This window comes from Martes martes, assembly GCF_963455335.1.
Source record: "Martes martes genome assembly, chromosome: 8".
NCBI lineage: Eukaryota > Metazoa > Chordata > Mammalia > Carnivora > Mustelidae > Martes > Martes martes.
In genome coordinates, this window is record NC_137895.1 from 18,025,398 (window position 1) to 18,047,321 (window position 21,924).

The following is a 21,924-nucleotide window of genomic DNA, read 5'->3' on the forward strand; positions in this document are numbered from 1 at the left end:
AGGCATCGTTTGCGTCATGACTCTGCAGGTCTCGTTCCTTCCGATGCCATGTCATGCACAGTGACTGCTCTCCGCTGTGTACAGTGCTTGCTTTTTCTCAGATTTGTTTTCTGTAGAGGTGTCCCGAGTTTTTTCTAAATGTTCCATCACCAGAATCATCCGTGCATTTATTCCCAATGATTCAAATGTCTTAGATACACTATAGTTACTTTTCGTGTTTAATTGGCTACTCCCTCTGCTCTGACCTTCTCTGATGGCTTGTCCTGGGGCTTGGGTTTGCCTCTCTCTCCACTCCTCGATGCCCGCCTCTTCCTCTCTCTGGCTTTACTCCCTCATTCTGCTGGAGCACATCCCCTAGAGCTGCCTGGTGCCTCTCAGGGCTGAGCCTTTCTGGGGGGCTGTGGCGGCTAATCAGTTCTTCACATTGGTGTCCCCTTGCGGGGCCCTGTTCTTAGTTTGCTAAGCCAGAAGCCCCCTTTTCATCTGCTACTTGTCTTCCACAAAGGTGTTGAAATGTCCTGTCTGCTGATGTCCTTGCTCTCATATCCTTTCACTGTTTGAGGAGTTTATTCTTTTTTTTTCACTTAAGTGAAAGCTTGTGTGTGCAAGCTGGGTGGGGGCACAGAGGGAGAGGGAGAGAGAGCATCCCATGCAGGCTCCATACCCAGCATGGAGCCCAATGAGGGTCCCAGTCTCACGACCCTGAGATCATGACCTGAGCTGAAATCAAGAGTCAGGTGCTTAAATGACTGAGCCCCCCTGGTATCCCGGAGTAGTTAATTCTTTTACTATCATTTTAATGGTGTTTCAGGAAGGAGAAGAAATGGTGTTGATGAAAATAATGATATTTGTAATAATAAATAGCAACAAGCAGATATTAAGTCTTGCTACGGCATAGACACTGTCATAAGTGTTTTATTTGTGTTCACTTATTTGATCCTTGAGATAACCTTACGAAGTAGGTACAGGTATTAGGCCCAGAGATGTTAAGTAACTTGGCCAAGGCCACACAGAAGTAGAATTCTGACCCAGGTGGTCTGGCTCTAGAGCCTCTGCCCTTGGCCTACATGCAGCATGGTTTTGTTGGAACAGACTCGGTTAACGAAATCCTTCACAGGTCTTTTGGATCTTTTCCTCATCTCTGTTCCTGCTGTCAGCTCCCTGGCTCAGTCAGACACTTAATCCTTTTCTCTTGGGCCCTTGCGGTTTCCTGCAGTGCGGTCTATCCTGGACATTGTTGCTGGACTGATTCATCTAAAGCATTGCCCTCAACAGACCCTCTCTCCTGTGATCCTGGATGGCTCCCACTGCCTAGAGAATGGAGCCCAAACCTCTTGGGTTTCCCACTAACCTTCTCTAAACCCATACCCTACTCTTCTTCCACACACAGCCTTTACTTCTGGATCAGTTAAGACTCTTGGTTACAGGTACGGAAACCCGATTCAGACTGGGTTAACCAGAAACACAACAGTGGCTCACCTGTGGTGCGGCCCAAGGGACAGTGCCCGTTGCAGGCGTGTCTGGTTCCAGGGGCCAAATCGATGTCAGAACTCTTTCCATCTGTTGGCTCTCTCCCTCTGGGTTTGCTCCAGACAGGCCCCTCCGCAGGAGACCCCTGGTGATACCCCTGGCCCGAGGTCAACAGGAGCAGGGGACGGTTTCTTGCCAGCAGTTATAGCCAGCCTCAGCGTGTGTGAGGCGGTTGCAAACAGCACATCTATTCCTCTCCTCGGAGCTCTCCTTTCCTGCTGCTTGCCATCTGCCCCTGCTGCCGCTCTGCCAGGGCGCACTTTTCCTTCCTTGCTGCTGCTTTAGATCTCACGCATCCTTCCTTCAAGGCTGGCTCGTGCTGAGGCCTCACCCTCTTCTCAGCCCGACGTGGTCTGTTCCTCCTCACAGTCCTAGGGCTCCTAGTTGTCTTGTTTCTTCTGTAGGTAAGTTGTCCATTGTGTTAGGAGTATGGACAGGGCTAGGCGGGAGAAGCCAGCTGAGGCACCGGAAGGGAAAGGAATGTACGTGTTCAGGTCCTGGGAAGGTCACCGTGGTCACAGCGCTGAGGGGTGTGGGGGGCCGAGGCAACATGGGTGCGCACGTGGGCTCTGGAGTCCCACTTCCTCAGCGTGGGCCCTGGCCTCACTGCTCCCATGCGAGCAATTTCTTGACCATCCTAAAGCCTTGGTTTGCTCCTCTGTAAAATTGGCCTGATGCTACCAGCGGCCCCAGGGGTGGCTTGTCGTGTAGACCAGGGTGTGCCTGGAGCCTGAGAGGCACGCAGAATGTCACTGCCTTGCCTTCCCCTGAAAAGCGGTACGGGTGGGCTCGTGGCAGGCCAGAATGCCCCCTCCTCAGCCTTGCCCATCTGACACCTGTCAGGTGGGTCCCCAGCTCCTCTGTCAGGTTGGATTTTGTGTTGGGGGCTATGGAGCCAATGGCACGGGGCAGAGGGGGAGGCAGACTGACTGTCTCCACAGCTCCATTTTGTACCCACGATTTAAGTTCTGACTAGGGATCTCGTGAAAGCCTCTGCTTGTTCTCATCGCGGGCACACCGGCAAGGCTTTGCTAGTGCCGGCTGTATACTCCTCTGTATATCGGAGCTCATCCAATCTCGGTTTTGCCTGGAGGCAGGTACGATTATTGTTCCCCATTTTAAAAATGACGCTGAGACCCGAAGAGGTTCCATTGCTTGTCCAGGTACTGTCCCTACTAATGAAGGAAGCTGGGATTTGAACCCTGGGCGGACTCTTCTGATCTGTGCTCCTAACGTTTGTATTTCTCACAGCCACATGGGGCCACGTAAAGTACTTTGCGTTTTGATCCTCGCACTGGTTGAGGCTGCATTGGGGCGCGGCTGGCCGTGGCCCAGAGACTGGGGCCCGGTCCTGTGGGCTGCTGCACCTGTGGGCGCACCTCCTGCGGGTTCCCAGTTGCCGGAGCAGACTCCTCTCACCTCTCACCTCACCACTGCTTTTGAGTTGACATTCAGTCATGACCGGGGCAGCCTAGGAGGCTGTGAACCTGGGTTAGGGCAGGGCCTCGTGTGGGAGCAGGAAAATGACTGACCCAGCAGAGTTCTTCTACTTTTTATAGTTTCCTTCTAAGTGTTAGAGCCTTAGGCGGGTGCACACCTGAGCAGGAGCTCTGCCCCAAGGTCACTGCCCAGAACGATCAGGAAGTATGAGGCCTCCTTTGTTTTCAAAGGCTGGAAGTTGTAGCAAGTTAATGAAGATGGGGGGAGGGGCAAAATACTAATGAATGCCCTGGGGTATTTTTGAAAGTTACAGGAGGGCGGAGAACAGAAGAAAGAGGCTGGAGTTATATTTTCATTCCACTTAAATATTAAGTATAAATTACATTTTGTATGTACTTTAATGCTGTCCAGGTGATTTTATAAGATAAGCAGCCTGTTCGTATTACTAAGTGAGACTCGCAGTGCATCATTCGACCTCCCACTGTATGTGGCGCTGGGTGGACTTTCCGTCATTCCTTCTGTGACCTCCTTGCCACGGATGTCTTGTTTCTCAAGCACCTTCCCTAGAGAAGCAGCTGGGAACAGACATTTTTCTCCGTGATGCTCTAGAACGGGCAGTGCCGGGTGAGGAGATGCGAGAGCATTTGGTCCATAGCAAGAGCACCTGCTCAAGGCACTGGCAGCAGGGTCGCTCTGCCTCCAAAATTTATCTTTCCCTTCCTGGAGGAGCTGGATTCGTTTGCAGATTCTCCCACAGCTTCTGGACACAGGCAGAGGGCAGATGTTACCCTGGCTTTTTATAGGTGAAGAAACTGGTCTGGACTGTCACATACCCTTTGGGGTCATCCCTCCCGGAGGTGGCACCCAGGCCTCCTGCCTGTGTCATGGGGTTTAGTACACCCGAGCCTCATGCGTGGCTTTTCCCACCTCTGCACTGGCCTTCTTAGGTCAGAGTGTCAGCGGTAGGAGGATAATAGAGACAAAGCTAGCTTTTCTCTCCCTGATGTATTAAAAACATAAAAATGGAAACATAGACCCACCCCAAAGCAAACCCTACCCCCAAAGCAAAGGGAGGCCATGTGCTTTGTTGAGAGGGGCGGTGTGACATCAGTGTTTGAAGAGCCTGGGCCCCTGTAGCCAGAAAGCCTGGGGTCTGGTCCTGTCCCATCACTTTGGTGACCTTGGGTAAGATACGTGACCTTTCTGGGCCTTAGTTGCCTCTGCTGGGAAATGGGAAGATGTTAGTGCTTCCCTCCTAGGATTGCTGAGAACTAAGTGAATGACTGTATGGAGTTCACACCTGGCATCCCTAGTAGGTGTTATTTTTCCTGCTCTTGTTACCCACAGTATCCTGGTGGTGGTAGTGGCAGCAGCAGCTTCTTGCCTCTTACTTGTAGCCGTTACCCGTGGCACATCTCGGCTCCTCGTGACAGTGATACCTTGCACCTGGGCTGAAAAATCCCAGCAGTTGCCCGAGGTCTGAAAGTCACTGCTCTTGCTAGTTGAGTCTAACTGCACCGCCTGTGATTTTTGCAGAGGCCTCAGTGTTGTCCCTGATGAAGAAGTCATTGAAATGTATGAGGGGTCCCACGTGCCTCTGGAACAGATGAGTGACTTTTATGGAAAGGTAAGGAGAGATTATTTATTTAAAGCAGCCTGTCAGCAGACACGGCCTGGTAGACTTAGGATCTCCCTGAGTGCCTCTGTGGAACTGACAAGGGACTTTGGAACTGTTTCAGTGGGCCCTGGGTTTGAGAGAGGCTGGTATGGTGGCATCTCTCCTAGGCGCCTCATGATTCCCCTTTCTTAGCTCTTTCCTCCCTACCTGATGAAGATTCTTAATAACCTTCCTTGCACCGGGCCCTGTCTACAGCCCCCCACCCCAAGGCATGTCCCTACTTTCTAGATGAAGTCAGGGCAGCTGTGGTTGCCTTCCCTGAGATCAAGGATAGCAGGTCACCCTGGACTTGAAGGGAAGTTTCTGCTTCTCTGACTTTTGTGGTTCTCTTTGCTTTCTGAATTTTTGCTCATCTTATTAGGTGCACTCTTATTTGTACTGTCAAAATGCAACAGAAGCTGCCCAGTCAGCTGGTAAACTTGGGGTTGCTAACTGCAGGCATTCAGAGAAAGGCTCTTTCGCAGGCTCACGCATGGCTGCGTGGGGGCACTCACGTTCAGGAGAGCTACGCGGCTTTCTATGCCATTCCACGGGCAGTAGTCTACCTGCCGGCTTTCCTCTGGGTTTGACAGGAGAGTGTGAGCTGGAAGTTAGAACTCAAAGGAATGTGAGAGTGATTAGATTTTTGGGGGGGAAAATCAGGGCATTTCCTTGGATTTCCTGGTTATGCTTAAGAGTACGACATCAGCTCTGTGGGGAATGATAAGAAATAAGGTGAATGCTTCTACTTTGCTCTTGTTAGAACTGTCCTTGGGGTGCGGGATCCAGATGTTGATGACCACAACCCCCCGGGGAAATGTCCCATCTGGTTCTGCTGTGGTGTTGGCCTCCGTTTCTGACACCGTCCTCCCTGCCTGCAGAGTTCTCATGGAAACACCATGAAGCAGTTCATGGACATCTTTTCCCTGCCGGAGATGTCCCTCCTGTCCTGCGTGAACGAATACTTCCTCAAGAACAACATTGACTATGAGCCTGTGCATCTGTACAAAGACGTCAAGGTGAGAGGCAGTGGTGCCACATCTCACAGAGGGTTTTAGCCGAAGGGACAGCATCGTTAGCCTCCTTGGGGTGGGCATTTGCCTGGGATCTCTTTTATTTATGGTTTTACCGTGAAAATTGTTAAGAACGATCTTACATCAGGACAATTGGAAGTCAGTGTAACTTTGTGTTAAAGGAAGAGAGCGCCCATATTGCTATCGGGATTTCTAATTCTTGCTGACTGAAGGCCAGCCCCGGTGCGTCTGGTCAGAGGGGTGGCTGGTGGCTGAGGTCCAGCCCGAGCCCGCCTGTGGAGGGGGTGACTTCACACACAGGCTGTAGCCCTTGGAACTGCCGTTGCTCAGAGAGGGCCTTTCTCTTGTACATGGAGGTTCCATGCAGGCCTTCCCAGGCCCTGCAAAAGCTGTGGGAAAACCCAGTTGGAGGGTGGATAGACAGCTGTGAAACTTACATGCAGATATACACACATCATTTGTGTAACTTTGTATTTGTGTATGTTGATTTGTGTTCACATGTGTTTATATTCTTTAAACTCTGCACTTTTTTCAGTACTTAAAAATGTGTTCATGTATTAATTTATACTAACAATACACGTGTATATCATATACATATGATATATATTAATAAGTGTATTTTTATGTATATATTTATATATGTAATATGTATTATTTAAGTACTTATATTTCTAAGAGATCTGTATTTAGGTACTGCAATGTTTTTATTATATGCTTATGACTAATTTTAAGTTTCGACTACCTTAAATCATGGGTTTTGGGAAGATGGAGGATGAATTCTCTTTTCTCAATAATAGTCTGGTATTTGAACTAAAATTGAATAGTTTCTGTTCTCCTTTTTGTGTGCATAAATGCTTTATCTTTAAGAATCTTTAAGTATCACGTGTAGTAAAAAATAAATAAAAGAACCACTTGTAGTTAGATGACCCTCGCAGTCATGAGGAGAGCTGTTTACTTGATGCCGCCAATAGAGAGCATTTAGATCTATTCCAGGCACTGGCTTTCAGAGAGCTTCACGCATATAACTAATTAAGTCCTCACAACCAGGCTTGGAGGTAGGTGCTATTATTCCTCTCCTTTTACAGATAAAGGTATTAAGGCACTGAGAGGTTGAGTCACTTGCCCTGAGTCACACAGCTAGTAAGTGGTAGAGCCTAGATTTGCAGCTGCGAAGATTGGCTCTGGCTTGCTCTGTGAACCCCTGCTTCTGCCAATGTGAGGTGGAGACAAGCCTGTGCCCGAGGTTGAGTTTGTAGTCTGGAGATACTCATGCTTGGTGGCGATCTCCTACCAGTTTTTGAAGGCTGATGGTCCAGTTTTGCCTGCTGCCCAGTCCCCTGCTGTTTCCCCCCTGAAAGTTTCCACGTGCCTCCAGGAGAGCCACCTCTGCGGTGGACCTGCTTAGTGCCCCCGCGAGTGGCGCTGTGCTCCGACCCCCGCCAGGCGTCAGGCTGCAGTAGCCCGCGGCCGGTGAGGGGCTCATGGCCTCCTCTTCCCCTTCTGTCAGCTGCACCACGTCTCCGCCTGAGTCAGCGTCTCGCTGACCGCTCCTCACCTCACTGAATGGAAGAAGAGGTGTCATTGGTCTCGGCCTCTTTCTCTGGAGGAGAGAACCTGTTGTTGGGGTCTAGGGAGGGCGCACAGATAAAAAGAGCCATAATTCCCCTGGTCCAGATGCCCCGTAGTCGTCAGTTCGCGAGACTGCCTAGAAATCGCCATTTACCCTGTGGAATTTTATTCAGAATTGTTCTCACAAGTTCCCTCCTGTGACCCTGCTGCCAACTGCCACTGTTGCCATGGAACCCTAAGCGTTGGCCGCCTGTGCGAAATGGTCCAGCACTGAGATTTCATCTGGTGTTCAGCTGGCCAGGCTTCTAAACACGGACATCGTCGCACTGATTAGAAACCTCTCTTTTGACAGGATTCAATTCGAGACGTGCACATCAAAGGAATCATGTACAGCGCGATCGAAGCAGATATTGGTACGTAGCCAGCACTGTCGCGAGGGCCGCCTCAGCCTGTCCCTCTCCCGGGCCACGAGCAGCTGTCGTTTTCATTCCCAGTGGCGACCCGGGGCTCAGCACCTCCCCCCCGCCATGCAGCGTGAGGACCTTGCTTCCTCGCACCTCGGACGTCCCACTCCCCTTTGTCTCAGGACTCGACCTAATCCTGACCCAGAAAGACAGGCACTGGCCTCGGCAGGCAGGTCTGTAGTGTGTCCCCACGGACCGAGGTGGCGGAGTCTCGCTCCCTGAGGTTCCAGGCGCTGCTAGGCCAGCCGGGACCACCCTTGCTTGAGATCTTTCTACCCCCGAGGGCCCCGGCTGCGCTGGACACAGAGGCCCGGTTTAGGGAGCCCCTGCGGACTGACCCCGCCTTGACGCTGACTCCGCATGTGAACGTTTCTCTCGCCCTCAGAGAAGTACATCTGCTACGCCGAGCAGACCCGCGCGGTGCTGGCCAAGCTGGCCGACCACGGCAAGAAGATGTTTCTCATCACCAACAGCCCCAGTAGTTTTGTGTAAGTGGTTGTGGGTGTCCCTTCTAGCTCCTGGCTCACGTCTTGTCTTGTGTCCTGTTTATCTCACGGTTGAAAATTTGAAAGAAAACATTGCAAAAGTAGTGACTCCCTTTCTTGTTAGACTCACCTGGCCGACATGTTGTTTCAGGGACAAAGGGATGAGGTATATTGTTGGAAAAGACTGGAGGGACCTGTTTGATGTGGTCATCGTTCAGGCCGAGAAGCCAAACTTCTTTAATGATAAGCGGAGGTGAGCATCTGTCTTTCTGGGAGAACTAGATTGTTGCCCTTTGCTGCCCTGAATACTTAAGTCCTGTGACTTGGTGAAGTCTATTTGGAAAATCAAATGCATCTGACATTGTAGCTTTTGATTTTGAACCTTATGGCAACTAATTACAGGGTGCGTGGGATTAGTGCACAGCGGTCACACAGTGGTCGGCTTGGCTTGTACCAATTGAGATGGTTCCCTCTAGAGCCCTAGGGGTCAGGCTCTAAGAAAAAGATTGATAGCAATGAGAAAACCAAACTTAGTATTAATTACATCCGAAGTTAGACCTCTTGATGCAGATGTGCTGTGAAGCTTAACAAAACAGCAGTAACAACGAACCACCTGCTGGGCATTTTTGGTACATGCAGCTCTCAGTGGTGCATTTAAAATTACAGCTGGATTTTGCAATACTGCAACACAGGTTTTGTGCCAAATGGAGTAAATCTCTACCAAGACTTTGGTAGTGTCTTCCTGCCATGGGCAGTAGAGGAGTGGGAAGTTGTGGGTTATGACGGTGACTAGGGTGTGCTCTTAGCATTAATAGGTGGGGGCGGGGGGGTGTCAGGGATCCTAAAATATTTTTCTTTCCTTTTTTTTTTAACATTTAAAAACATTTTTTAAATTTTTAAAAAGATTTTATTTATTTTGAGAGAGTGAGTGAGCATAAGTAGTGGGGAGGGGCTGAGGGAGAGCAAGAAGCAGACTCCTTACTTAGCTGAGAGCCTGATGTGTGGGACTGGATCCCAGTTCTCTGGGGTCATGACCCGAGCTGAAGGCAGATGCTTAACTGACTCAGCTACCCAGATGCTCCTAAAATGTTTTTCAGTGGTGGGATAGACCTCTTTACCAAGAGCCATCCCCCCCGCCCCCTGCACCCATTTATTTTGTCTTTGTTCTGTATGCAGGGAACACCTCCGTTCATCCCTGTTATTTATAGTGATGAAGATCAGAGACAACGTAAAGGAACATCCACGGGAGGGAATATTATACAGCCATTACAAATGGTGTATTCGAGGGGTGCATGGGTGGCTCAGTCAGTTGGGCGACTGATTCTTGATTTTGGCCCAGTCATAATCAGGGTCATGGGATCGAGCCCCACATCGGGCTCCATGCTGAGTGTGGAGCCTTCTTGGGGTTCTCCCTTTCCTTCTCCCCCTTCTTGTCCCCGCTTGTGCTTTCTCTCTCAAAAAGGGAAAAAGATATATTTGGGAAAAAAGCAGCGAGCACGTTTTATGACTTAAAAACACGTATGAAAGAATTTGTAATCACATGGGAGATGGCTCACAACAGTAGAGAAAAAGATACAAATCAGTATACACAGTGATCTTCATTTATGTTCATAAAAAAGAGAAAGGTAACAGATGTTATCTTTATAGACTGAAAGACACCTACTGAAATCTTGGGTGCTTATACCTGGGCACTGAGATTAGGGGTCATTTCCCTTTTCTTCATTCTTCTCTGCATTTTCCAGATTTTTTGGAGTCAGTTTAAATTTTTCTGATCAGAAAAGCAATCCAAATAAATGTTACCTTAAAAAAAAGGCAGACGGCCCCCCCATGCCTTGGACTTTTGTTCTTTTTTTTTCTTTTTAATATTAAAGTTCTAATTGGCTTTATTAAATGATTCATGAATTAGGCCACATCGCATCTAGCAAGTAGAGGGGAACTCCTGGAGGCCTTTATTCTTACTCCCGTTCTCCATGATAAAGTGATTTGTCTCATCCTCAGATCTGTTTTGTGTCTAGAGTGGCTGGATTTCAAGCACCGAGTGGGACACTGTGTAGTAGGGTGGTATTTCCATAAGCTGTGTTTGTGAAGCAGATTTTCTCTGTGTGATCAAATACATTTTAGGGAATCTGAAAGTTTCTCTCCCAGGAGGGTTTTCTAGAGTCCTCAGTGACTTTTAAGAGGGACATAAGTAGTGCCTAGTGTTCCCCAAATTTATCTGACCCTGGAGTTCTTTCCTCACTAAATACCTTTTGGATTCTGGGGTCTGCAGTTTGGGATGTCTGCAGTGGGCCAGGTGGTGTGGTGGTGGAGTTTGGGCTCCAGGCCTTTTCCAGGTTTGTGCAGTCCCTGTCCATTCCCACTGAGTAACCGTGCGGTGTTTCCTAGGCAGACAGCCTGCATGGTTCCCACGGGTCATAGTGTTTCCCTTTCTGTTGTTAGACCTTTCCGCAAGGTGAACGAGAAAGGTGTCTTACTCTGGGACAAGATCCACAAGTTGCAGAAAGGCCAGATTTATAAGCAGGTACCTCGTGACTGATTTCTCCTTTTTGTTCCTTTGCTTTGTGGTCAGTTATAATAACAGCCAGTGTTTGTTGAGGCCTCCTTTGTGCCTGGCATAGTTCTGAGTGTTCTCCTTGAATTAGCTATTTATAACTTGGCAGCAAAACTTAAATAAGTCAGTGTATTTTCAGTGTGTTATGTCTAAATTAACTCAGAATTGAATAGGCTTTAAAAACAATTAAAGAATTACTTTCATAGTGTATACAATTTAAGATGTTAGTAGTAAACCTTGGATATTTCTCTTGAAGAAACATTGAGTGACATGGTGTATTACCTTAAATTAGTGATTATTTCCTGATAAGCTGTGTTTTATATACAGTTTTGATATATTTTAGTATCAGTGAAGCTTTCAAATGTTTGAATAAGTGATTGAATCACTGACCCTTGTGTTACTGAAGTTTGTTTTATCTTATCCTTTAAAATTTTTATATTTCTGTAAGATTTATAAAACACATGAAAGTATTTATAAAACAGATGAAGTACTGCATGGTTAAAAAACTTGAAACGTTCCTGGTGGATTTGTAAAACACTGCTGCATTGGCAGTAAGTCTATTTTTCAGACGTTGAGAGATTTGCTTTGATATTACTATCCCACTACTAGCAAGTTAGACCAAGGAAATTATTAGGACGTAGCTCAAACTTTGCTACAAGAATATCTGCCACGAGTTACAAAATAGATAACAAAGTACATGTCCAACATTAGGGGATTGGTAAAAGGAACCACAGTATTTCTCGCTACTGAAGTGGTAGATTAGTATTCACTGACATGGTTATAGAATGTTCCGTGTAAAAAGATCATTATGGAGAGTTATGTACCATATGAATCATTTCTGCAAAGTGCATTTGACTTAGAAGAAACATCTGAGAGAATTCATGCAAAGGTATTTTTGTCTTTTATGTTTTGGTACTTAAAATTGTATATAAAATTAAAGCTTTTTCTAAGTTTTAAAAAATTGATATTTTGGGTCACAGTAGGTATATAGGTTTCTATCTCAGGTGATACAATATCTCTATTTTTCTATTGTTGTAGGGCAATCTATATGAATTTTTGAAGCTTACTGGATGGAGAGGATCCAAAGTGTTGTATTTTGGTGACCACATATACAGTGACTTGGCGGTGAGGAGCCTTTTTTCTTTTCTTTGCTGGGAGATAGATGTGTTAGTCTCACTTCCTAAGGAATTTCTCTTGTTTAAGACCGTTTTTATGCTTTCATAAAAATGAGGACAAGGTTGCCTTTTTTTGTGGGGGGGGCTCATTTGTTACAGAATGGAATGGATCAGAGGTGTAAAAAAGGGAAATTTTTTTTTTGAAATGATAGAAATTAGCAGTTTACTCAGGATTTATGAGAAAAATCTTTCCATTCCAGTAATAGTAAGAAATAAATGCCAGTCTTTTCGTTTTGGTGCTCTTATTAAATGTCCGAGGCGGACAAAGAAGAGTTCATAAACGTTAGGGCTTCTTTCGCAAATTCAAAAACTGGCATTTCCAGGAAACAGCTATTCTGGGAAAGTGAGGCATTTCATGCCCACTGGCATAACTAGAGCAGCATCGCAGGACATGAATTATGACTTAATCTATAATTGGAACAAGACTGAGTCAGTCACGTTTCCTGCCATGTCCGGCTCCTGGTGCGGTGCGTTTCTGTTTGCTCAGTGAGCTCAGGCTGGTGGCATCAGACTTCAGACCATCTGCTGGAGGCAGAGGTGGAGGGGTGATTCCAGTGCCTATGTGCGGACACACTCTTGCCAGGTGATTCCATGCCCCCTGCATGGTCACGTCTGTCCAGTGGGCTGAGGGTCTAGTGGAAGGAATCATGGGCTCAGAACTGGAAGACAGGTTTCCCTCCCAGCTCTATTTTCAGCTGGGTGACCTTACACACAGCCTCCAAGCCCCGACGTCCTCATTTGTGAGAAGAGTGAAGTAAGATAATGTATGTAGAAGTGATTAGTTAAGTCGAAATATAAAGTGCTACCTTCAGGATGTTGGCGCTACCAGAATGTTCCGCTGAGTGACATGGTGTCACAGACATTTGCCTCTTGCTGAGGGGTGTCTTTGGGCCTTGATGAGATAACTATGTGCTGCCCTTGAGGTATGTGGGTACCAGGCCCTGTGAACGCACGTGCACACCACACACACACACACATACACACATGTACAGGTCTTAGCGTTATGAGAGGTGCTCACAAGGCAGTAGTTTCTTCAAGTGTGGTCCCTGTGACAGCATCACCTGGGAAACTTATTAGAAATGCAGGTTCTCAGGCCTCACATCAGACCTGCTGAACCAGAAGCTCTGGTGGGGCTTGTCCATCTGTTTTTTAAACAGCTTTTCACACTGAAATTTGATATCAAGGTAATAATTGCCTCAGAATAAGTTAGGAACTGATCCCTCCTCTTCAGTTTTTGGAAGAGTTTGAGAAGGATTGGTGTTAATTCCCCTTTAAATGTTTGGAGGAATTCCCCAGTGAAACTGTCTATCTGGTCCTGGGCTTTTCATTGTTGGGAGGGTTTTGATTTCTGATTTAATCGCCTTACTAGTTTTCGTATTTCTTCCTGAGTTAGTCTTTGTGGATTGTGTCTTTCTGGGAATGTCATCTAGGTTATTCAGGTTGTTGATGTATGGTAGTTTGTAGCTTTTACAATTCTTTTTATTTTCATAGAATTGGTAGTATTGTCACTACTTAAATTTCTGATTTTAGTAATATGAGTGTTCTGAGTTTTTTTGTCTTTGTCTAGTTCCTTGTGGTGTGAAGTTGTTAATTTGGGACATTTCTTTTTTCACATATGTATGGCTATGGCTATACTGTGTATATAGTGTATGGCTATAAATTTACCTCTGAGTACTGCATTTGCTGCATCCCATAGGTTTCGTTACGTCACGTTTGCATTTGCGTTTAAATTTGGCACGGTATTTTCTCATTTCTCTTATGATTTCCTTGACTCGTTGTTTGTTCAAGAGGGTGTTCTTTCATTTCCATATGTTTGTGAACTTTTTAGTTTTTCCTGCTGTTGATTTCTAGCTTCACTGCTTGTGATCAATAAAAATACTCTGTATGATTTTAAAACTTATTACAACTTGTTTTGGGACCTAACATAAGTTCTGTCCTGGAGACTGCTTCAAGTGTATGGAGAAAAATGTGCATTCTGCTTTTGTTGGGTGGCATGTTCTGCATATGTCTGTGAGTTCTCATTGGTCTTCAGTGTTGTTCAAGTCCTATATGTCCTGACGTGTCATCTTTTGTTTGGTCTTTTTTCTGTTAGAGGAGTGGACTGTTGAAGTCTCCTGCTGTTACCACAGAGCTATTTTTTCCTTCAGTTCTGTTCATACCTGCTTCATAGATTGTGGCACTCTGATGTTTGATGCATATATGGTTATAATTGTTATAATTGACCTTTTGCCATTATATAATTGTCATTCTTTGTGTCTTGTGACAGTTTTTGATTTAAGGTCTATTTTGTCTGATATTAGCATAGCACCCCTGTTCTCTTTTGGTTACTAACATCTTTTTTAAACCTTTCAATCTATGTGTGTCCTTAGATCTATGATGAGTCTCTTGGAGGGATCCCTGTCTGGCTTAGTTGGTGAAGCACGTGACTCTTGATCTTGGGGCTGTAGGTTTGAGCCCTGCATTGGGTGTAGAGATAATAAATAAATTAGTAAATAAATAGTCTCTTGGAGCATATAGTTAGATCCCATGCCAGAGTTTGAAAACCACTGTTATAAAAGATCAATTCATTAACATGTCAGAAATCATGTGGCAAAGCACATTATCCTTCAGGGGAGTCACCTTGGGAATGTAGGTACTCCTAATGTTGCTCTTTGTCAACACACATTTGGGTGCCCCTTTAGGAATAGATTTGAGAGCCAGGTTGAGGCACAGGAGAGAATCAGTTTTATTATTAGTAACTTATTGTCATATGCTTAAGTCTTAGAAATGTTCCAGATGACTTTTTACTTATTTTCAGAAATAAAAGCTACCTTCAAAAGTTTGCCACTGTTGGGAGTATTTAAAAAGTTATGCTGTAGGTTTTCATGTACTATAGGAGGAGAAATGCTGAAAGGTTTAAAGAAATTCAGTAGGTGAAGAAAGTAGGCAATATCCTTAGCACTTATGGAGCAGGGATTCTGGCTTTAGGTGAGTAGCCAGTGAACTCTGAAGATTTGAAACCTTGTGCCACTTTATTCCTTAAAACCTCAAAGCTTTCCTTTATTCTTCAGAATAAAAGCCTGATTTCCTACTGTTTCCTACAAGGCCCTGCTTGATCTGTCCTTCTAAAGCCCTCCTCTCTGAAGGCAGAACCTGCCTCTGCCCTCTCCTACTCAGCTTTAGGCTCCCTGCCTGGCTGTTCCTTTACAACTCTATCTCCACACCCCCCACCCCAGCATGTTCCTGCCCCAGGGCCTTTGCACTTACTGTTTTCCCAGCCTGAATTGTTCTCCTCCTGCAGAGTTCATACTTTCACTCTCCTTCCCTTCTGATCTCTTCTCAAACATCCCTTTATTGGCCTTGTTTTCCTAACCACTTTATATACAATGGTAACTTTTTTCCTTCTTATTCTGCTTGATTTTTGACCATTGTATTTATCACCACCTGCCTTTGTACATACTTTGGTTTATTTTTTGCATGTATTTCCCATGAGGGCAGGGTTTTGTCAGTTTTTGTTCATTGTTTTATCCTCATTGTCTAGAACAGGGCCTGGCACTTAGTAGTTGGATAAATATTTGCCAAATGAGAAAATGAATGACCATTTAGTATGCTGATTGTATAGCTTAGATTTCCCAGGATATATCTGTTGACAGATACTTTGGCTTAATTGTCAAATCACGAGTTCACTGTATCTGGCATGAGAAATGTGATCATGTATGTCTGTGTTGTAGGATCTTTCCAAGCCTGAGATTTTATAATTCCTCATAACCCACAAGGCCCAGCACACAGTGGATGCTCCCCAGTGGTCTGTGGACAAATTGAATGAAGACCTCTGGTGGCATTTCAGTGGAGCCTCTTGTTCTGCCCCTGACCTAACTCTTGTTCTACAGACCATGGTTAATGATTTCAGACCCTGTGTTTCTGCGGGGGCTTGATTCACAGCCATTATTTCCAGAACAGAAACTCTCTTTGGGTGTTATGGTCAAAGCCTGGGGCTGACTTGGTTTAATTACATGTAATTCACTAAATTTGGCTTGGTTAATAACTAGGCATTGCAATGAAAAAGTAATTCAGTGCACACCTGTTGCGTCTGGGAAAGGGAACGGAATGGTTTAAATTCTGTCGAGATGAATGTTGACTTTTGGTGTTCTTTGTGATCAGGATTTGACCCTGAAGCACGGCTGGCGAACTGGTGCGATCATCCCGGAGCTGAGGTCCGAGCTCAGGATCATGAACACGGAGCAGTACATTCAAACCATGACCTGGCTGCAGACCCTGACCGGGTTATTGGAGCAGATGCAGGTTTGGGATTTTTTTTCTCTCCCCTCCTTTTTCTTTACATCTGAAGTTAGTCCTCTAATCAAAGTTATTTCAAATATTTTCTTTTTAACTCTGGTTATAAAGCATGAGGTGTAAGGCATCCTATAGAATAACTCCTGGGGCTATTTCTATTTTGCCCCCAAGAGAGCGAAGAGAGCTTTAAAAGTGCCCCGCAGATTCATTTAGGAGAAGAGCTTTGTGGGGCCGTGTAAACACGGGGGTCTGTGTAGATTCCTCTGTCAGTGGAAATCCTGTGTCCTCGCTTCCCCTCTAAAGCTCTCTTGGGAGACATCCTGTGGGATAGTGGGATTCGAGAACCTCTGCTGATGTGTGGGACCAGTCCTGCTTCTGCCTTGGGCCTGCTGCTGTGGGACTTCCTCATTCTGGGCCTCAGTTTCCCCATCTGTAAAATGAAGGGTCCTGTGGAATGAACCCCTCAGGCTGTGCATTACGGCTTACTGGAGAGGGTCTCAAAGCAGAAGTCAGTATCTCTGCATGTAGCCTCCACTTGATTTTGAACATAATACCGACAATTTGCTGGCTCAGTGGAGTTCAGTGGCAGTTTCTTCTTTGTGTAAGTTATGTAGCCAGTTTTGGACTGTTAGTGAGGACTGTTGTTTTTGGTGATTTTTCTGACCTGCGGAAGCTACCGCTCGCTGTTGCTGTGACCCACTCCCCCTTCTCCTGAGACACCTCGCTTCCTGCTTAGTTCAGCTGACCTGGCCTGCAGCCATCCCAGCGTGAGTGCTTTTTTAGGATAAGGAGCACGCTGCCCGCTCTCTTGGCTAACACACCTGTAGCTTCTGGCCACGGCCCGTGGCCCACAGCCTGCCAGCCCACTTTGGGAATGGGCAGGGGACTGCCTTGCCCTGCCCAGCTGGCAGCCCGCATGGAGGCAGCTGGCAGTGAGCTCAGGCAGAGCTGTGAGGAACGGCCGGCCAGGCCCTCGCTCCGGGGCCCACACATTCCGGAGCATGGGACCTTGCACGTCCCCTGGGCCTTGCTTCCAGTGTGTTCTGCCCACGTTGGTTCTTGGCTGGTCTGTGATGAGGATTTGTGATGCGTCCCTTACTATGCTTGTCTGTGAGGTGCTTTTCTAAAAATAAAAGGCATCAATTCTGGGTTAATGTAGCTTCAAGTGTGTGCATAGGTCAGACAATAATAATAGTTACTTTTCACATGCCAGACGCTGTGCGCAGTGCTTATTCTGCACACACGAGTCATTAATAGTCCCGGCTGTCCTTTGCAGGCAGGTACAGTTTTTCTACTTAGAATAAGGAAAATGGGTGTTTGAGAAGTGAGGCAGCGTGTCTGAGGTTGTAAAATGACAAAGCAAGAATTTGAACTTAAGGCACGTGTGATGTCCAAGTCCGAGCCTTTGAGCACAACGTCAAAGTGCTTCCCTGCTCTTAGGGTTAGAGTTCTCCGTTCTCCTTAGCTGTGGCAGCGCCACCTTCCCTCTGTCATGCTGGCAGCCTGACAGACATAGACACGGTCTGCATGTGGATGGTGTCACTGAATTTTATTTAAAAAAATTTTAAATTTATTTAAAAAAATTTTAAATTATTAATTACTTTAGAGAGTGTGTGGGTGCACACAGGCACATGTTTGAGAGTGGGGGATGGGGGAGGGAGAGAATCTTCAAGCAGATTCCCCCTTTGAGTGTAAACCTCCCTGCCGCCCCCTACACCCCTTCCTATCGCCCCCCACACCCCTCCCCACCCCTCCCCACCCCCCTGCAATGCAGTACTTGATCTCACCACCCTGAGATCATGACCTGAGCCAAAACCAACGGTTGGATGCTTGACCAACTGAGCCACCCAGGTGCCCCACGTTTTAGCTCTGAGGATAATTTTTTTGTTTTCTGTTCTCTGACCTGTATAAAAAGTTTGATGATTAAGGAGTTTGTGTTTTAGAGAATGGAAGTGCTGAAAATATTTCTCTGACTTGGAAGTAATTATATAAGACATAAGGTGGGGGAAGGAAGAAGAGGGAGTTGCCATTCACATTGCCAGTCCCCAGTCCCATTGTACAGGAGAGGGAATTGAGTCTGAAGGACAGATAACTTATCCAGAGTTCCAGAGTTTGTGAACAGCAGAACCAAGCTATTTGGAAATGTTCTAGACACCGCGTTCTAGAACCACACTCTAGACACAACACTGTAGGACCCATGTTCCAGACACGATGCTCTAGACGCCATGTTCTAGATACCATACTGTAGACACTGTTCCAGGCTTTATGTTCATTTTTTTCTCAAAACAACTCTTTGAAGTAGATACTAACAGTCCCACGTTACAGGTGAAGCACCTGAGGCACAGAGGAGGAGGAAAGTAACTTGGCAAGTAAGGGGTGATGATGGGATGCAGACGTGGGCAGTCTGGCTCTAGCATCTTAACTTCCACACTCTCACCTCAGGCTCTAACTCTTTGCACAGCTTTCTGTCCGGTGAGCGTCACGAGGATAGAGAGAAGTAGGGCAGATAATGAAAAAAAGATCCGGACGGGTGTCCTTTCTCATGTTTCCTGTTCTTCTTCCACCTGCCCTGCTGCCGCCATGTTCACCTGAAAAGCTAAATATTTCCAGTGACCTTCTGCCACATACTTCTAGACACTCCCCTTTGGGGGTAATTTTCAGAAATATCGTCCTTTATTTGGACTCTTTGCTGAAGAGAAAAACATCCTCAGAGGTTGGGTTTGATTTTTTTAATTTGTGAAGCCAGCAGAGTGTCGTTGGGGGCCACGTCTGATGAATTAAATATAAGAATATAATTTTGGCTTTGAGAGAGTAGCTGTAAAGAATAAAGATAATTTGGTTTAACTAGCCTCGAAGTAGAGTCCAAAATGATGTGGTGGGTGGTGGCAGTGCTGGTTGATGGCGGTAGAGAGCCTTCCTGGGTTCTCATGTCACAACCACATTTAGCTCCGGGGTTGGCCGATTTCTGCAAAGGGCCAGGTCAGTCAGTGTGTCGTGCTGTGTGGGCCAACCCGTCTGTCACTGCTGCTCAGCTGTGCTTGCAGCCGAGAGCAGCCCAGGACAGTGTGGACCATGTGTAAACGACCAGGCGTGGTTGTGTCCCTGTGGCTTTCTTGATGGACACTGAAATGTGAATGTCCTATCATTTTTGTGTGTCATAAAATTGTTCTCCTTTTGATTCCCACACCCCCAACCATTTAGAAAGGAACTTACTATTCAGCACAGAAGCCGATGGGAAAAACAGGTTGGTGGGCTGGATGTGGCCTCCCCTGGTAGAGGCTTGGGGGTGGCTGGACTGTAGGGCTGCACTCACACTGGGCAGGAGGGCTGGTGCGGTGGTGCAGTGTGATTTGCATTGTTGCTCCTGTGGAGCTGATTATGCTAATTAACGATTGGGGCCAAAGATGGGACCGGCCTCTTGTGTGGACTTTTGCTGAGTCTTCACTGATTTTAACGACCCACCTGAGCGTGCATAGTTTCACTTAAAGATTAGTTATCACTAATGAGCACGCACTTCTTCTGAAGTAGTTTAAGGTAGATTTCAGACACCTGAGACTTATTTAAAAGTTTGGCTTTGTTGGGGGAGCAGAGCTGGAGAAAGAGGTACCTCAAGGAAAAATAGCCTTTTTTTTTTTTTTTTAAACAGAGGAGACTTGAGCATGTACAAAAGCTGATGGGGGGTGGGCGCCAAGGGAGGAGGCTGAGGTTCTGACAGTGATGGTAAGCAGTGGAGAAAGGTGCCCAGGAGGGCAGAGTGGGGCACGTGATGTCTGCCCCATCTCTGGAAGAGCTGGGGAATGTGCCTTGAGCTGGGAGACCTGAGGTTGCCCTTCCGGTCGCAGAGCCGGCCCTGGGGTGGGGGACAGGAGTGGAGAGGAGGATTCTCATGCCCTGTGGCAGCTCAGTTTCAGAAAGAGAGCACGGGGAGATTCACTTTGGTAATCCTTATGCCCGTCACCAGAGCATTCTCCCATCCTGCATTTATGGGCAGAGTAAGGGAGCAGACGTCTCTCCCTCCTGCTTAGACAAGGACAGAAGTGCCCAGTTCATGGGCTGAGAAGGGTGTGTGGGCAGAGCTGGGGCGTTCCTGCTCACAGACTGACCCCTCACTCTCTGTGGTGTTATGTGGTTTTATCACGGTCTGTTTACCTAGGCGTACCCTCCAAGGGGGCCTCTGTCTTGTCCTCTCTTGTATCTTCAGCATCCAGCACAATGCTGGGCACACAGGTGTGCTGTACAGCTGTGTTTGCGTGTGCACGTGTGTATAGAAATTACACATTTTACCTACACATTTTACCTCTTCTGATCTAGTCGCATATTTTGTTGATCCTAAATGCTACAGTGAGTAGCTTCTTGAATAAAATGTGAAAACTAATTAAAATCATGTTTACAGAGCCTCCGTCAGCACCCCCGGAAGTGCTGGGGCAGTCTTCCGGTGCCCCCAGTAACAGCCCGTGGTCGTCCAGTGGCAGCTGCCTCCCACTGGTACAGGCAGTGTGGGCGGGGGGAGCCATCCAGATTATAAGCTCAGGCCACACGGGTTTTGTGCGAGTGGCAGAGGCCTTTAGCAGGTGACTGCCAGTCTAGCTGTTGAGCTGGGCAGAGGCAGTAAACAGAGGGCCTTGGCTCCCACGTGGGAAGCAGATGGTCTACTTGTTTGGTGTTTTCCTCTGGGCTCTAAGGCTGCCCACGCGAGCATGAATTGCAGGGAGCCCCACCTGTCCCCCGCGGTCACGTGCGCCTCTGACCCTGGCGGGGGCGTTCCTGCTCGACCACGTGAGACCTGTGAGATTCCGTTTGTTAGGTTGTGGGCAGTTGTCCTTCTCTTCTTGCTTTTTGCTCACATTTCAGCCCAGCTAGAAAAGTCTCTGCTTTTTCCCTCCGGTTGAGGTGCTCTACCTTCCTGTCTTTCACAGAACAATTATTTATTTTCCCTTGAACACTTCCGAAAGGATAATATCACATCAAGGGAAAATACTAAAACTATTTATAATCCTACCTTCCTTGTACAAATTAAAGAAAAATATCCATTGCCAAAATGTTCATTGCCACATACATGTGCCTACTTTGACATGCTTGTAATTAGAGACGTGCTGTCCACCTACCTGCCGATTTTATGTTTATACTCATCTGTGATATGTGTAATGGGGGGGTTGTGTGGTAAGTGGATGTTTGCATATGTGGTACACACGTGTAGGGGACACACTGCACACACATGTAACACACATGTTTTACGTGGATATATGTGCATCGTGTTTATACATAGCCTTCACTAATACTGTAATAGCCCCAGCTCATGGGGGCCTTGTTTAATAGGCTCATAATGTTCCATCTCTGTTTGTTACATCGTGTTTCTAGTGTTGGAAATTTAAAACTTTTGTTTTGGTGAAGAAGGCAAGAATGCAGCCAGGAATCTGAAAGTGTGGTATTTCAAGCAAGTGTCTATGTCTTTGACCTCAAGGAATCAAATTCTTCCAAGAAGGGTTGCCCGTTAAATTCTCATAACCCCATGAGCTTATTTGTGGCTAGAGCAACCTCAGTGATTAGCTTGTGTCCTGCAGGTTCACAGAGACCCTGAGTCACAGCTGGTTTTGCAGGAGTGGAAAAAAGAAAGAAAGGAAATGAGGTAAGAGGGGCCCATTTCGAACACGGCGAGCCCGCCACCCTGCCTGATCCCCGCTCAGCCTGCACGCCATCCTCAGCGCTGGCCCGAGGAAGCCCTCCTTTTTTAGCTGCCGGATGTGAAT

General features: G+C 46.7%; 1 protein-coding gene across 1 annotated transcript in view; it reads left to right on the forward strand.

Moving 5' to 3' along the window:
* NT5DC3 (5'-nucleotidase domain containing 3) overlaps positions 1–21,924 on the forward strand; it is a gene marked incomplete at its 5' end in the record, with an annotated part of 61,866 nt that overhangs the window by 33,136 nt on the left and 6,806 nt on the right. Inside the window, 9 exons of the mRNA XM_080811985.1 lie at positions 4,507–4,597; positions 5,509–5,646; positions 7,583–7,643; positions 8,080–8,182; positions 8,331–8,432; positions 10,619–10,700; positions 11,769–11,855; positions 16,046–16,186; positions 21,739–21,803. Of these exons, the coding sequence (XP_080668111.1) occupies positions 4,507–4,597; positions 5,509–5,646; positions 7,583–7,643; positions 8,080–8,182; positions 8,331–8,432; positions 10,619–10,700; positions 11,769–11,855; positions 16,046–16,186; positions 21,739–21,803 (870 nt within the window). The remainder of the gene's footprint in view (positions 1–4,506; positions 4,598–5,508; positions 5,647–7,582; positions 7,644–8,079; positions 8,183–8,330; positions 8,433–10,618; positions 10,701–11,768; positions 11,856–16,045; positions 16,187–21,738; positions 21,804–21,924) is intronic.